Source organism: Ahaetulla prasina, chromosome 4, assembly GCF_028640845.1.
Source record: "Ahaetulla prasina isolate Xishuangbanna chromosome 4, ASM2864084v1, whole genome shotgun sequence".
NCBI classification, from domain to species: domain Eukaryota; kingdom Metazoa; phylum Chordata; class Lepidosauria; order Squamata; family Colubridae; genus Ahaetulla; species Ahaetulla prasina.
In genome coordinates, this window is record NC_080542.1 from 137,401,541 (window position 1) to 137,415,060 (window position 13,520).

General features: G+C 36.6%; 1 protein-coding gene across 1 annotated transcript in view; it reads left to right on the forward strand.

Moving 5' to 3' along the window:
• Positions 1 to 13,520, forward strand: part of PTPRN2 (protein tyrosine phosphatase receptor type N2) — a 925,005-nt gene that overhangs the window by 496,359 nt on the left and 415,126 nt on the right. Inside the window, exon 12 of the mRNA XM_058179748.1 lies at positions 3,634 to 3,698. Within this exon, the coding sequence (XP_058035731.1) occupies positions 3,634 to 3,698 (65 nt within the window). The remainder of the gene's footprint in view (positions 1 to 3,633; positions 3,699 to 13,520) is intronic.

Sequence of the window (13,520 nt, forward strand, 5' to 3'; positions counted from 1 at the left end):
TATTGTTAGATTAACATGGTACGTGTATATTACAAAGAATACATATTAAGATCCATAGGCTTATAGTATAAGATCACTGTGTTGGCAAAGTACTGAATTTTAATCACCGCTGCAGCATTGATTCATGGAGGCTAAGGTGATCTGACTTAAATCTATGCCTTAGTTTGCCCTTCTTTTTATGCAAAAAAGATTGAATAACATTTACTAACCCTTCTTTCTGGGGAAATGGGAAGATAAATAAGGCTGATGTTAGTTGAGTGTTTAAATCCACATAACACTGAGTAAATGCCTAAATAGTAAGAATGAATTAAATTAGTCACGGATTTCTGTTTCTAAACTATGATCCTGGAAAATAACTGAACTTACTTAGAAAATGAAATGAACAAGGCTAGTCCTACCATCAGGAATAGTGAGGCTGTCTTTGGCATTGGGTGCTGAACCAGGGGTGGGCTTCAAAAATTTTAGCAAGGGGTTCTCTGCCTGGTTGCTAGGTGGTCATGGCCATGGTGGGCGTGGCCTAGTCAGCCTCCTGCATCATGGTGGTGGGGTGTTTTTGCCCTCCCCAGGCTCCAGAGGCTTTCCTTGAGCCTCTGGGAGGGCGAAAATGCCCCCCCAGGCTCTGGAGGCCCTCTGGAGACCAGAAATGGGCCTCCTGAACTTTCTGTAGGCCCATTCTTCGCCCTCCCCAAGCCTCGCCCTGCACTTACCTGCATCCAAAATGGGTTGTGTGGGGACTCCTGGGAGGGATGGGAGCCAGGAGTGGAATTTTGGGGTTCTCTGAACTGCATAGAATCTTAGCTAGAGGTTTTCATGAACCCCTGACAACCCCCAGCAACCCACCCCTGTGTTGAATTATTGAGAGGGCAGGAGTATGAAGTGTTTGTATTCAGATCTGTATTTTCCATCTATCCTCTGTTAATAGAGAATGCAATTCCACACTAAATCCTGTAGCACTATCCATTTGGCCATCCAATTCAAACTTGTTGCAAGAAATTGCTAGGGTATCATCTGAATCTTTCACCTGAAGTAAGAAAGGTCAGGACTGACTCTGTGTATATAAACAGTTGAACAGAAACTGAACAAGAACAATATTATCAGATAAATAAAGATAAAGAGTGAATATTTTTTTCTTAATCATAACATCAGTGTGGAAGGGAATTTAGACTACACTGTTTCTATCTTGTTTTTTCCCAAATGCCATCACTATGCTTAACAACTAATTCCCACAATACTGTCAAATAATTTACTAAGACTGTATTACTATTATTCTTCTCTTCCTTACTGGTATTTATCTCTTCCCACTTATTACTATAACCATATTGCTTGTATCTTTCAATTATATTGTTTTTATTTGTTTCCTAGTACGATTTGATAGCTTATTAATAACCTTGACTATCACTGTTGTATCTTTTTATTCTCGATGAATGTATTTTATTCACCTTATGTACACTGAGAGAATATATACCAAAGACAAATTCCTTGTGTATCCAATCACACTTGGCCAATAAAGAATTCTATTCTTAGTCATCATGATTCTTAACTAGTTTCAGTCAAAATAATATCTTTCATGACACCCACATAATTTGCTGAGACTTCTTGGAGCTAACAGTCAACCTACAGAAGTACTGTACATGGAGAATGCCTCTTGTATGAATGGGTATCTTTCCAAATGGCTAATTCTCTGTACCTGGTTTGATGCGTTTACTTACTTGGGATACAGAATTTGGAGAGAGGATGATCAATTGGACTTGACAGCTGCATCCTAAGAGTTGAGGGAATCTGGAAAATTAAATAAATTAATATTTTGGAAAAAAATAAATTTGGCTGAATTTAAATATATTTAAATTAAATACAATCAAACTTATTAGTAACCATATAAGAGCCGAGGTGGCACAGTGGTTAGACTGTAGAACTGCAGGCTACTTCAGCTGACTGCTAGCTTCAGTTCAGCAGATTGAATCTCACTGGCTCAAGGTTGACTCAGCCTTCCATCCTTCCGAGGTGAGTAAAATGAGGACCCAGATTGTTGGGGGCAAGATGCTGGCTCTGTAAACTGCTTAGAGAGGGCTGTAAAAGCACTATGAAACGGTATATAAGTGCTATTGCAATATATTTAATAATGTTCACCTTTTCTCATATTGAAATAATAATCTTTGAAGAGGTTTAGGGGGATTTATTCAAAGCTTGGGAAGCTTCATATAATTTTGGTTCTGAGTTGCTTAAAACAGTAAAAACCTGATTGAATTAATTTCAGCTTCTCTGACTATATGAACATACCCATGCAACTCTCTATTTGTGATAGGAAAATGTTTTCCTTTTCCTTCTTCTGGAAATGTGTTTTCAACTTCCCTGTGTACTTTTTAGTCCTAGGTTTCCGGGAGATCATCAAATGTTTACTAGAACCAGCTTTTGAAGAGCTTGTGTGAGCTAACATAGCTATTCTAAAGTCAGCTAGCTTCCTAATAGCTCCACCTGACTCCATTTAGATCAACAACTGAAAACAGGAAGAATAATAAAATTCTTTATTGGCCAAGTATGATTGGACACACAAGGAATTTGTCTTTGGTGTATATGCTCTCAGTGTACATAAGGAGAATAAAATACATTAATCGAGAATAAAAAGATACAACACTTAGTGATAGTCAAGGTTACTAATAAGCTATCAAATTGTACTAGGAAATAAATAAAAACAATATAATTGAAAGATACAAGCAATATGGTTATAGTAATAAGTGGGAAGAGATAGATACTAGTAAGGAAGAGAATAATAATAATAATCCAGTCTTAGTAAATTATTTGCCAGTGTTGTGGGAATTAGTTAAGCAGAGTGATGGCGTTTGGAAAAAAACTGTTCATGTCTCTAGTTGTTCCTGTGTGCAGTGCCCTATAGCATCATTTTGAGGGTAGAAGTTGAAACAATTTATGTCCAGGATATGAGGGGTCTGTAGATATTTTCACAGCCCTCTTTTTGACTCATGCAGTATACAGATCCTCAATGGAAGGCAGGTCAGTAGCAATTGTTTTTTCTGCAGTTCTAATTGACTGTTGAAGTCTGTGTTTGTCTTGTTTGGTTACAGAGCCAAACCCAACAATTATGGAGGTGCAGATGACAGACTCAATCATTCCTCTGTAGAACTGAATCAGCAGCTCTTTGGGCAGTTTGAGCTTTCTGAGTTGGTGCAGAAAGAACCTTCTTCGTTGTGCTTTTTTGATGAAGTTTTTGTTGTTAGGTATCCATTTTAAGTCTTGAGATATGATAGAACCTAGAAACTTGAAGGACTCTACTTTTGATACTGTGTTGTTTAATATTGTAAGAGGTGGTAGTATAGAGGTGGAACACTCAATAAATGAACTGAACACATTGTATGATAAAGTTGACCAAGTTGACAACATTCTAGTTTTAACAGGAGGCTGCCTTACTGATTTATAGAATAGTCAAGGGAGGTTTCCATTTTCCCCCCTCATCTTTTCTTTTATTCCCTGTAAAATTGAATACTAATCCATTTTACAGTGATTCTGTGAGGATGGCGAAGCAAAGATCTGAGTGCTCGAAAATGTGTAACAGTGATGAAAGAATATGATGCAAATCCATCCCAACCCCTTTAACAAAGCCATTCTTAATTTTCTTAACAGCTGACAACAAAAATATGCTTGAAAAACATACAGGATTGGAAATATTGAAGATTGGCATGGAGAAGGTAAGTGAATGCAATGTATCTTCTCATCTAAATCCTTTGCTTTATTCTTTGCTGAAATCTTAGCTCTCTTTAATGTTGGTAGGTAAATTGCATTAAACTTCCTAAAGGCTTTTTACATTTTTCTGATTATTAAATTATTGCTTCTGTCATAATAATGTCCTAGTTCGTCAACCATATAAGTAAATCATTATAGCTTTTAAGAATTTTCATGACTTTATCATATGTTTGCAACAAGATTCCCCCAAAAACAATAATACAATTGGTAAGTTGATTATTTCTACCTGTTTTAATTAATGATGTGTTTCAACTTCAAAACTGCCAAGATTTAAATTTAGGATAATATATCCCTTGATATTCGGCCATGCTTTTTGTGAACTACTTACTAATTTTCTATGCTTTTATGATTGTTTAAATTTCTAATGTTTATGACATACTCTTTTAAGGCAACATTCCTCTTATACAAATGCTGTGATACATAGCAAATCTTTTATAAAACTAATACAACCTATCAGAACAAAAACAGATTGCAAAATCTGCTATTAATTGTATATATGATGGATATGTTACAAACCACTTTTGCAGCTTCACTTTACCTGCCTGGTGCTGTTTAATGCTGCAAGCACTCAGTTCGATCTTCTTCAGCCTGATCCCCTACAATTCATCTGGAGTTATTGCTCCCAGATTTCACGACTACATAGCCACCATAGGCCCAGGAAGTCTGCCCTCAGAATTGAACAGTTTGCACCAAAATATTAACAGAGCAGCAGCTATGATTGTGAGAAACATGTGAATTGAGAAAGAGGAAAAAGGGGAGCGGGCTTCATACATTACACTAAGCTGTAATATAATTTCTTTATTTTGGGATTAGCTTGATGGAAGAATCGTTATGGCTTCATATTAAGTACAAATCGAGTCATGACAATGTGTTCAGCAAGCTTTGGTTTTAAAAAATTGCTTAGTATTGTGTGAACAAGTATGAGAGTTTCAGCTATGACCAGCTATGAGCTCCTGGATGACTGATTAGTTGGTCAGCCACCTGGACCAATTTGCAGAATAGATGAGGTGCTGCTGTGGGACATCTGCCTATGTGGAACCATCTCTAGGTTGCTGGAGGCTTGAATTGCACATCTATATTGGCCAATCTCCTGGGCAGTATGTCTCTGTAGAAGAGTAAGAAGCTTAAATGATAATCTTAGTCTTTTCATTGTAAAACTTTCCATTGCAAAATCAACTACCAGCATGATATGGGTTTTCCATGGCAATCAAGCAACCCGTATTACTGAGATGATATGTCGTACACAAAAACCTCAAACAAACAATATTGTGTCACCAGCACAATGTGCGAACCCAACCATGGCCTATCGAACTCAACAGAGCCTTGTGTGGGTCAGAGATGATGCAGTTTCATTGTAAATAGGTTACGTAAATGTTAAATTTCCTGCTGATTTTAATGTTGTTGATTTTAATGTTGCTATATTCTTGCTCTTTTTTGATGAGTTTACTGCTATTTAACCTTTTGTGTAAACCATGTTGATTTTTAAAATAGTATTCAAATAATTAAAATAAATGAACAGAGAAAAGGGAGACAAAACTGGCTTCTTGTTCTGCATATAAGTTGAGAATGGGATTAATGTATTCTTCAAATTTATCAGTGTTTAAAATGCAGCTAAAATATGGGGCTCTTGAAAATATGATATTTGCCTGATCTTAAAGCTTCTTTGAAGACAAAGAAGTGGTTATTGTAAGAGGTTGTTAATTAACATGTGCATCAAAAACACAACTCTTAGAAAATATCCCTATAAGTGAATCAATAGCACTTCCTTCAAAATAATGTATTTAGAATTGGGATGTGATTGTAAAAGGTAATCAGCCCTAGAGCAGTTAAGTAGGTTAGTAACTTTTCAAGTGCAATTCTCATTTTATTGAGGTTGGCCAAAGTGCTCCTCAGACCTTTTCTGAATTGGCATCTGTGCTTGAAGGATGCAGAAGAGAAATTTCTGTGATCCAGGAGATGCCTCCTGGAGGCAAACTGTCAGATTATTATCTGCCTTAATGTAATTAAGAGAGGAAATCTGAAGCCTAGCAGATAATTGTGAAAACACATCTTCAAGGTATAATGCAGCACGGTTGGTTATATGGCTCAAGGAAAATTAGAAAGAGAATCACAAATAACAAGAAAGTATTCACAGTCATGTAAGAGTAGCAAACCCCCGAGACATCAACCCTCACACATCCTAATAAGAAGAATGGCAACCTATGTCCAAGAAGCACAGATTGTCATTTAGGCTGATTCAAACACAGCCACTGGCTTTGGATGATGGTCACAATCCAGGTTGATGGTGATAATTTAGATGAACCTGTGTCATTTACTGCAGTCCACAGCAGGTAGCATGCTATCATGATTTTAATTGTAATATTAAATTGGAACAGCTCCTGATATTACTATATAGGTTAGATAATGCTTAATTCTGTTGCTATTGCCCTAATCTGAATTGCTCTTTATAAAAGGAAAATAACACCAGAATAGATCATCCACAGGCAAACATACTAACTACTGTGTTTGTGTTTAATAGATAGTGGATTAATGGATAATGGTGGATACACACATCCAACGTAAGGCTATTTATTTCCACACTAAAGTGCCTAGATCTGGAGTTTTGTCTACTAGCTGATAAAACAACTACTGTGCTTCATATCCAAGGATGCATGTTAAATTCTTTGGAAGAAATGAAGTCTGAGACATAAAGTGACATCTTGAAGCATGTGCTTCTGTTCTGCAGATATTGTCTTTATTTTAAATATAAAGGTGACACTAGCTTCCAGGAAAGTTATTTGGTGATTAAAGTTAATCATACAACCATCAAGCAAACTGTCGGTATCATTTATCAAAGTGTTTATCCATCCTGAATCTTGCACAGAAGTATTTTGACTTGCAAACCGACAAGTTGCCAGCTTCAGTGCCAAAGCAAGTTGTCTTCTGTAATCCCTTACTGTATCTTATCTTATCATCTTCTGAGTCCAATACCTTAACATCTGTTTTTCTGTGTATTTTGCATAAGAAAATGACAGGGGATTGGAGGTGATAAAAAGTTACAAATGGGTTCTGAAGTGCAGAAACAGCTATTGATTTATTCTGGTACATGTTGCTCCTTGGAAGGTTATAAAAAAAGTGCAATTGTGAATTTCTCTGTATGGAAGTAGCATGTGTGTGTATGTGTGTTTAAACCAGCAGAATTGTGAAATGATTGAATGGTTGCCATGGTAGCAGTAGTAATTCAATTTTTAGTCAGCCTCACATAAAATGGAAGAAGGGAGCTTTGCCTTATGGCTATAGTACTGCACCCATCCTGTTTCCTTTTTGCCTTTTTTTTTAATTTAAAAAAAAACACCAATGCACACAGCTTATGTTAATATTAATTATTTTTCTTGCTGTGTGGTAAGTTTTTAAATAAATGGCTTCCACTGAATGCAGCCAAAGAACGCAAAAGGAAAGTGTGCTTGACTTTGAGGACAAAAATTGGCTTGCTACCTGCTAGAAATCAATGCAGAATGATGATTGGGGAAATTTTGTTTTAAGCAGCAAGAGCTCTCATAATATAAATATTCAACTTTTTGATGGGTGCTCTCTGAGCTTGGTTATTTTCTTTCAGATCTTTCCTTACCCAAACTAGATAACATCATCAGTACTAGTAAGGAATGGGGTTTGCTCTCGATTTATATTCTAGTAACTTAACTTGTCAGTGTTGGTAGGAATGGTCTTTAGTTGGGCCATTCGCTATTAGCTTGTTTAGCAGTTCCTTGACTGGAGTATTGCTTCTTCTTGATCATTGGTCTGATGTTAATCTTGGTGTTAATCTATGCTCATCTGGGTGCCGATTGCTAATGGGGATGTTTTAGTTTCTCTGTTCTGTTTTTGGCTTGTTGGTTGTCTCTTTTGCTTAATATATAGAAGTTTATGTCTATTTGTTCATTGATGGCCAAAGGAATGGCTAAACAAGCTAACAATAAACAGCTCAACCAGCAAACCATCAAGACTATTACCACCAACATTTACAGGCCAAGCCATGAGAATATAAATTGAGAGAAGATCTCTGTACTTCATAGACCTGATAATGTTACCTAGTTTGGGTAATGAAACAACTGCAAGAAAAGAAACAAGCTTAGAGAACACCAAGGACTCCAAAGTTCAACCTTAAGCTATAAATATTCTTCTTTATTGGTACTCAACTTGTTCTTCAAAAGTATACTTCTCATGGAAAAAATATATAGCTTCTCTGAATATCTTTTCCCTTAATAAAAATATTTCTACTCTATTTGAAGCCACACATTCTTTGTATACCATGTTTCATCTTCCATGGAAATTCTTGCTCAGTTTAATGGTATAGAATTCAACTCATCCAAGAAGCTTCTTCAGTTCTGACTGGTGGAGTTCTGACTGAATGGAGTCCTATTCAGTCAGAACTGAAGAAGCTTCTTGGATGACAGATGAAATATTTTCAGGGAAAAAGCCAAGGAAGTCCAGTTGTCTTTTGAAAAGCACCTTTGGGACATCTATGAGTTGAATGGTTGAGAAAATTCATAGACAAATCCAGAAGTGGTTCCCCAATAGAATAAAGAAATCCTAGATATACTTAAAACAGTCCATTTTCCCAATCATTTTAACCATCATTCTTCCATTGTGAGAATTTGTGCATCATTCTATTTTTGGGCTTTTAAGATTGTCATTGCTATCAACATATATATTAAGAAAGTTCTACATCTTCTTTCAAGTTTATTTTCCATAAAAGCTAAACAGAAAACTTTCTGTTTCAGTTTTATATTTATTTTAAGAATCTTCTGAATTAAAATAAAAATATGATCCCGATATTTTTTGCTTTATCACATGTCCACAAGATGGTAAAAAAGAATATTGTTTCATCTGTATTTCCAGCATATATTTAAAACTCCTTTATATACTATTGACAATTTTCAGGCATTAAATACCTACCATGTTTTATCTTATAAATTTTTTTTTCAGATTTATAATTCAGTGTAAACTTCAATCTATTTGTCCTCATATTTTCCAAGTGGAATTCAACTTCTGATAACTTCATAGTTACGTATTTGCAGTTTTCTTGGTAACAGAACTGAAAATTTTCACTACAGCCATCTGAGGTTGTTTTTCCAGCTTTCCAGTGTTGCCTATAGCCTTTGGGTTGACTGATCGTCTTTCATCCAACTTAGTAATCAAATCCACTTAGTCTTTGAGATCAGCCAAGATCAGTTAAGAACTGAGCAAACAAATAGTACCTTGTTCAAAGAGAGAACTAGCTTGGTGAAAATTAGCAGTTTTGAAACAGAGTCCTTAATAGAATACTGCAATAGTTGATTGGAAAACAGACAATGCAAATGCAAACTATGTACAAAACAAGCAATATATAGCAGGATAGCTTAGATCACAAAGCAGGTGTGTGTGTGTGTGTATTACACACAAAGACACATACCACACCACTGAGATCATGTTTGCATTTACTTTTCACATATTCTCAGGTTCTTCCTTCAGGCCTGGTACTTCCCCAGGTTCTCATAGTCCTTCTTCCCAAAGTTGTAGTCACTTGGCACTGCTACATCTATCATTCTACCGCTACAAAAATTATACCATTTTCTTCTTGTTCTTGTCTACTAATACTATGGTTCTTCCATGAAATGTTCTAAAAGAAAAGGGGCAAGATTTATGTAACCTCTAAGAAATTGAGAACTGATGGTAGATTGCTTCAGTGAAATCTTGGTTACTAATTCATTTTATGACTTGTAAATTACTTTGACCATATAAAAATAAAGCATGCAGCTTTGAATAAAGAAAGATTAGAACCATTTCTTTAAGGAGGTGTTTTGCCTTCTGTCAAGAAAAGAATTAACACACAGTATTTTGTAAATAAATCTCTCTCATGTTGAAAAAAAGAACACCTATTTTCAAAATATTATGCAAGAATAAGAAAAATAAAAATACACTTAGTTATGGCAAGAATCTTAGTCATACATCTGAAAAGTCTTGACCTATTACTCTTGGGAGAGATAGAGCTTTGCTTTATTTTCCTTTTGTGAGAGATATTGTGATTTTGTTTTGTTTTGTTTTTCAGCCTGTGAGTGTGTGCGCCTGTGTGTCTAAATTAACCCTGAGCTGGAAAGACAATGGATTTATTTTATAAGTGCTATTGAGAATTCCATGATGCTATTTTCAGCTGAGACATAAAAGATGCTGATTGTTAAACTGCTAATTTATAGATTCCCCTAAAGAGAATGCAAACAAATTCTATTGCACAAAAGCTCTTCTTTTCTATACAATGTTCCATTTTTTAATTTTCAGTCCATCTTAGATTATGGTGATGAAAAACAATACTTAATCCCTCGTTAACACATGAATAAGTGGAAACTCATTTTTCTACCAAACAATAATGGGATTATCTTGAGAACTGTCAGTTTATGTGAAAACATTATGTTGTCCAAATTTTCATAAAATTAGTGGTGGATAATATTCAAGATCAGAGTGATGGAAAGAGAAAAAAAATCTGCATTCATGGTAATAAATATTCATATTTGTCTGCTCAGGAGATAAAAATCTAATCAAAGGGCTATTGATGCGCCGGCGTTCTCTCCCTTTCTTTCTCTCTTTAAACCAAGATGTTTCATCTAAATTGGGTTTGATATGGAAATTACTCCCACTTCAAGTCCTCTAGGCCATGAACATGCTGGGATAACACGAGAGGTGGCCAGTTCGTCAGATGCTGAAGCAAGCATCTGCTGCTACAGACAACATTCTGCACACACATACTTGCTTATGGAGAGCTAACTTTTTAAAGAGGTAGAATATTTAAATAAATTCAGAACATATTTAATGCATCGTTTTCCAACAATTTCTTGTGTATGCTAGGGTTAAAATCATTTGCAAGTTCTATACAGCCCACCCAGCTTTTATTGACAATTACCATCAGTCAGAAAACATTTGACACGATACTTAATGAAATATGAATGATTTACAAACAGCAGGATAAGTCACTTTGGGGTGTTTTGCTTATGCTTGTACATTTTGCTCAACATGTAAATACTAGATTCATGCTAGATCTGAAGCCAGCATTTCATTTCTTTTTACTATCAGTGCAGCTTGTTGAATAGGCAAATAGTTAAAAAAATCGATACCAATAAGACACCATTTTTATGTCTGTGAAATACTATATTTTGAGTTGAATGGTCTTCTATTCTAACTTCCTTCCCAAAGCAGGAATTCTCAATCTATCCTATGGCTGTTTATTTTTTGTTTGAAAACTTTCAAAGATAGAAAAAATTGGCATCATCCACCCTGGAAGAATAGTTGCAAATGTTCTTTCTTTGCTGAGAAGGATGAACTAATTTATTAGATTAACGAAAGGGCAATATCTACATTTATTGGTGATGGGAACATCCTTATGGACTTTTTGCATAAAAGTTGTGGGGGGAGGCGCTTTTCAAACTTCTATTGGACTTCTTATTGGATTTTTAGCTTTTTCTGTTCTTTCTGTTCTTCTTTTCTCTCTTTTAATTTAGTTTGAATTAGTACTTACTAATGCTCTTAAAATTTTAATAAAAATTATATGCATATTTAAAAAGGAGGGGATTCAATTATAGAGCGCCCATGTGTCCAGGATTTCTACTGCTTAATAAAACTAAACCATCTATTTAGTATAGTTATTTAATCAGCTGTGAATCCATCTGGCAGTGGGACCATTCACCCCGCATAATTCCATTTCATCTACAAAGAAGCTATGGTCAACTTCATCAATAGCCTTATTGAGGTCTACATATACTAGGACATTTTTTTTTTGTCTACCAATCTAATCACTTTATTTTTTTTAAAAAAAAATCAAGTTTGTCTGGCATGACCTATTTTTAACAAACTCATGCTGGCTTCTAGTAATCACCTGTACCTTTCTAAGTGCTTGCAAACCTACTGCTTGATTATCTTTTCTACAATTTTCCCAGGCACTGATGTCAAGCTGATTGGTCTGTAATTTTCTGTGTCTACTTCTCCTGACCCGTTTTGAAAAGATTAGCATGTTAGTTCTTCAATCTTTTGCCACTTCTCTGTTATTCCAGGAGTTCTCAAATTTTATTGTCAGTGCCGTTCAGATTACATCTGCTACTTTTAATATTTAGGAGATGTAATCTATGTAGTCTACCTGACCCCAGTGATTTGAATTCACTCACAGAACTCTCTAATCGCTTCCTTACCTATCTGCATTTCTTCCTAGTTCCCATAGGAGAGCTTCTAGAAATTACTTCCCCTTCTTCTCCAGATTTAATTTAAAGTCTGCCAGGTGTTCAGAGCTCTAATACATTCTTTCCTATCTTTGTGTGGTCTAGTCCACATCTTGCCAAAAGCTCTTTTTATAGCTAGTGTAGATTATGGTGCAAGAATCCAAAGTTTTCTTGATGACACCAACCTTTGAGCCAGCACAGGGGTCGGATTCAGCCAGTTTTGACCAGTTCGGGTGAACTGGATGCTAAGTTTACATCTGGTTTGCCGAACTGGTAGTTGCAAGGACTGCTGGCCCCACCCCTCCCAGGAGTCTCCACGTGGTCCATTTTGGATGCCAGGTAAGTGCGGGCCTTGCGCATAGGCTCTGGGAGGGCAAAAAACAGGCTTCCTGGAATTTCCAGAAGTCTGGAAACAGAATTGTTTCCAGCCTCCAGAGGGCCTCTGGAGGGCTGAGGTAGACAAAGGAGGCCATTTTTGCCCTCCCGGAGGCTTGAGGAAAGTCTCTGGAGCCTGGAGAGGGTAAAAAATGGACCTCCTGGATGTTCCGGAAGTCTGGAAATAGGTCCATTTCCAGCCTCCTGAGGGAGGCCATTTTTGCCCTCCCAGAGGCTCAAGATAAGTCTTTGGAGCCTGGGGAGGATGAAAAATGAGCTTCCCATAAGTCTGGAAATGACCCCATTTCCATCCTCCAAAGGGACTCCGGAGTCTGGGGAAGGCCGTTTTCACCCTCCCGGAGGCTCGAGAAAAGCCTCCAGAGCCTGGGAAGGGCAAAAACACCCCCCTGCCATGGTGCAGGAGGACGAGGAGGCCATGCCCATCATAGCCATGCCCACCCAGCAAGAGTGTGGAGAAAGATATCAATGGTTGTACCTATAGTAATAGGAATCCTTGAAGAAATATCCAAAGGGCTGCCTATATACAGGGAAATCTTGAACTTATTAGACCTGAATATTCTGATTTTGCAAAAAACCACCTTATTCGGAACTGCCTATATACACAGACATTACCTTAACAGGCATTGGTTAGGGCTTGAACTGTTAACTTTTTACCAGTCCCAGACTGTGAATCAAATTGAAGATTAAATAATAATAATAATGACCATGGGTGCAATCCCAAAACAACTGGAGCATCAGTTGAACACCATTGGCATTGACAAATTTACCATTAGTCAATTGCAAAAGGCAGCTTTACTCAGAACAGGTTTCATCCTGTAATGATATCTGTAACACCATCAAACATGTGTGCCTAGCCCATATTCTTGGAATGGATACAATAGGCAGACAAAAATGCCAAACCCAGTGGAATATCTGGCCAGCTGTGTGATGAACTGTAATAATAATAATAATCCTTCATGTCCCTGTGGGGCTTGTGTGCTCTGAGGAAGATGCCAGAAATACAACTGTATTGAACAGGTCTCATTAGAGGAGTCTGACAAAGAGAATCTCTCATTAAAAATATGATAAATTATAGAAGGCCATATTGGCTCAATTGTTGCCCAGAGGCTGCACTAGATGTTAGAGTTCCTGGACATCTGATGAAAAATGTGCTAC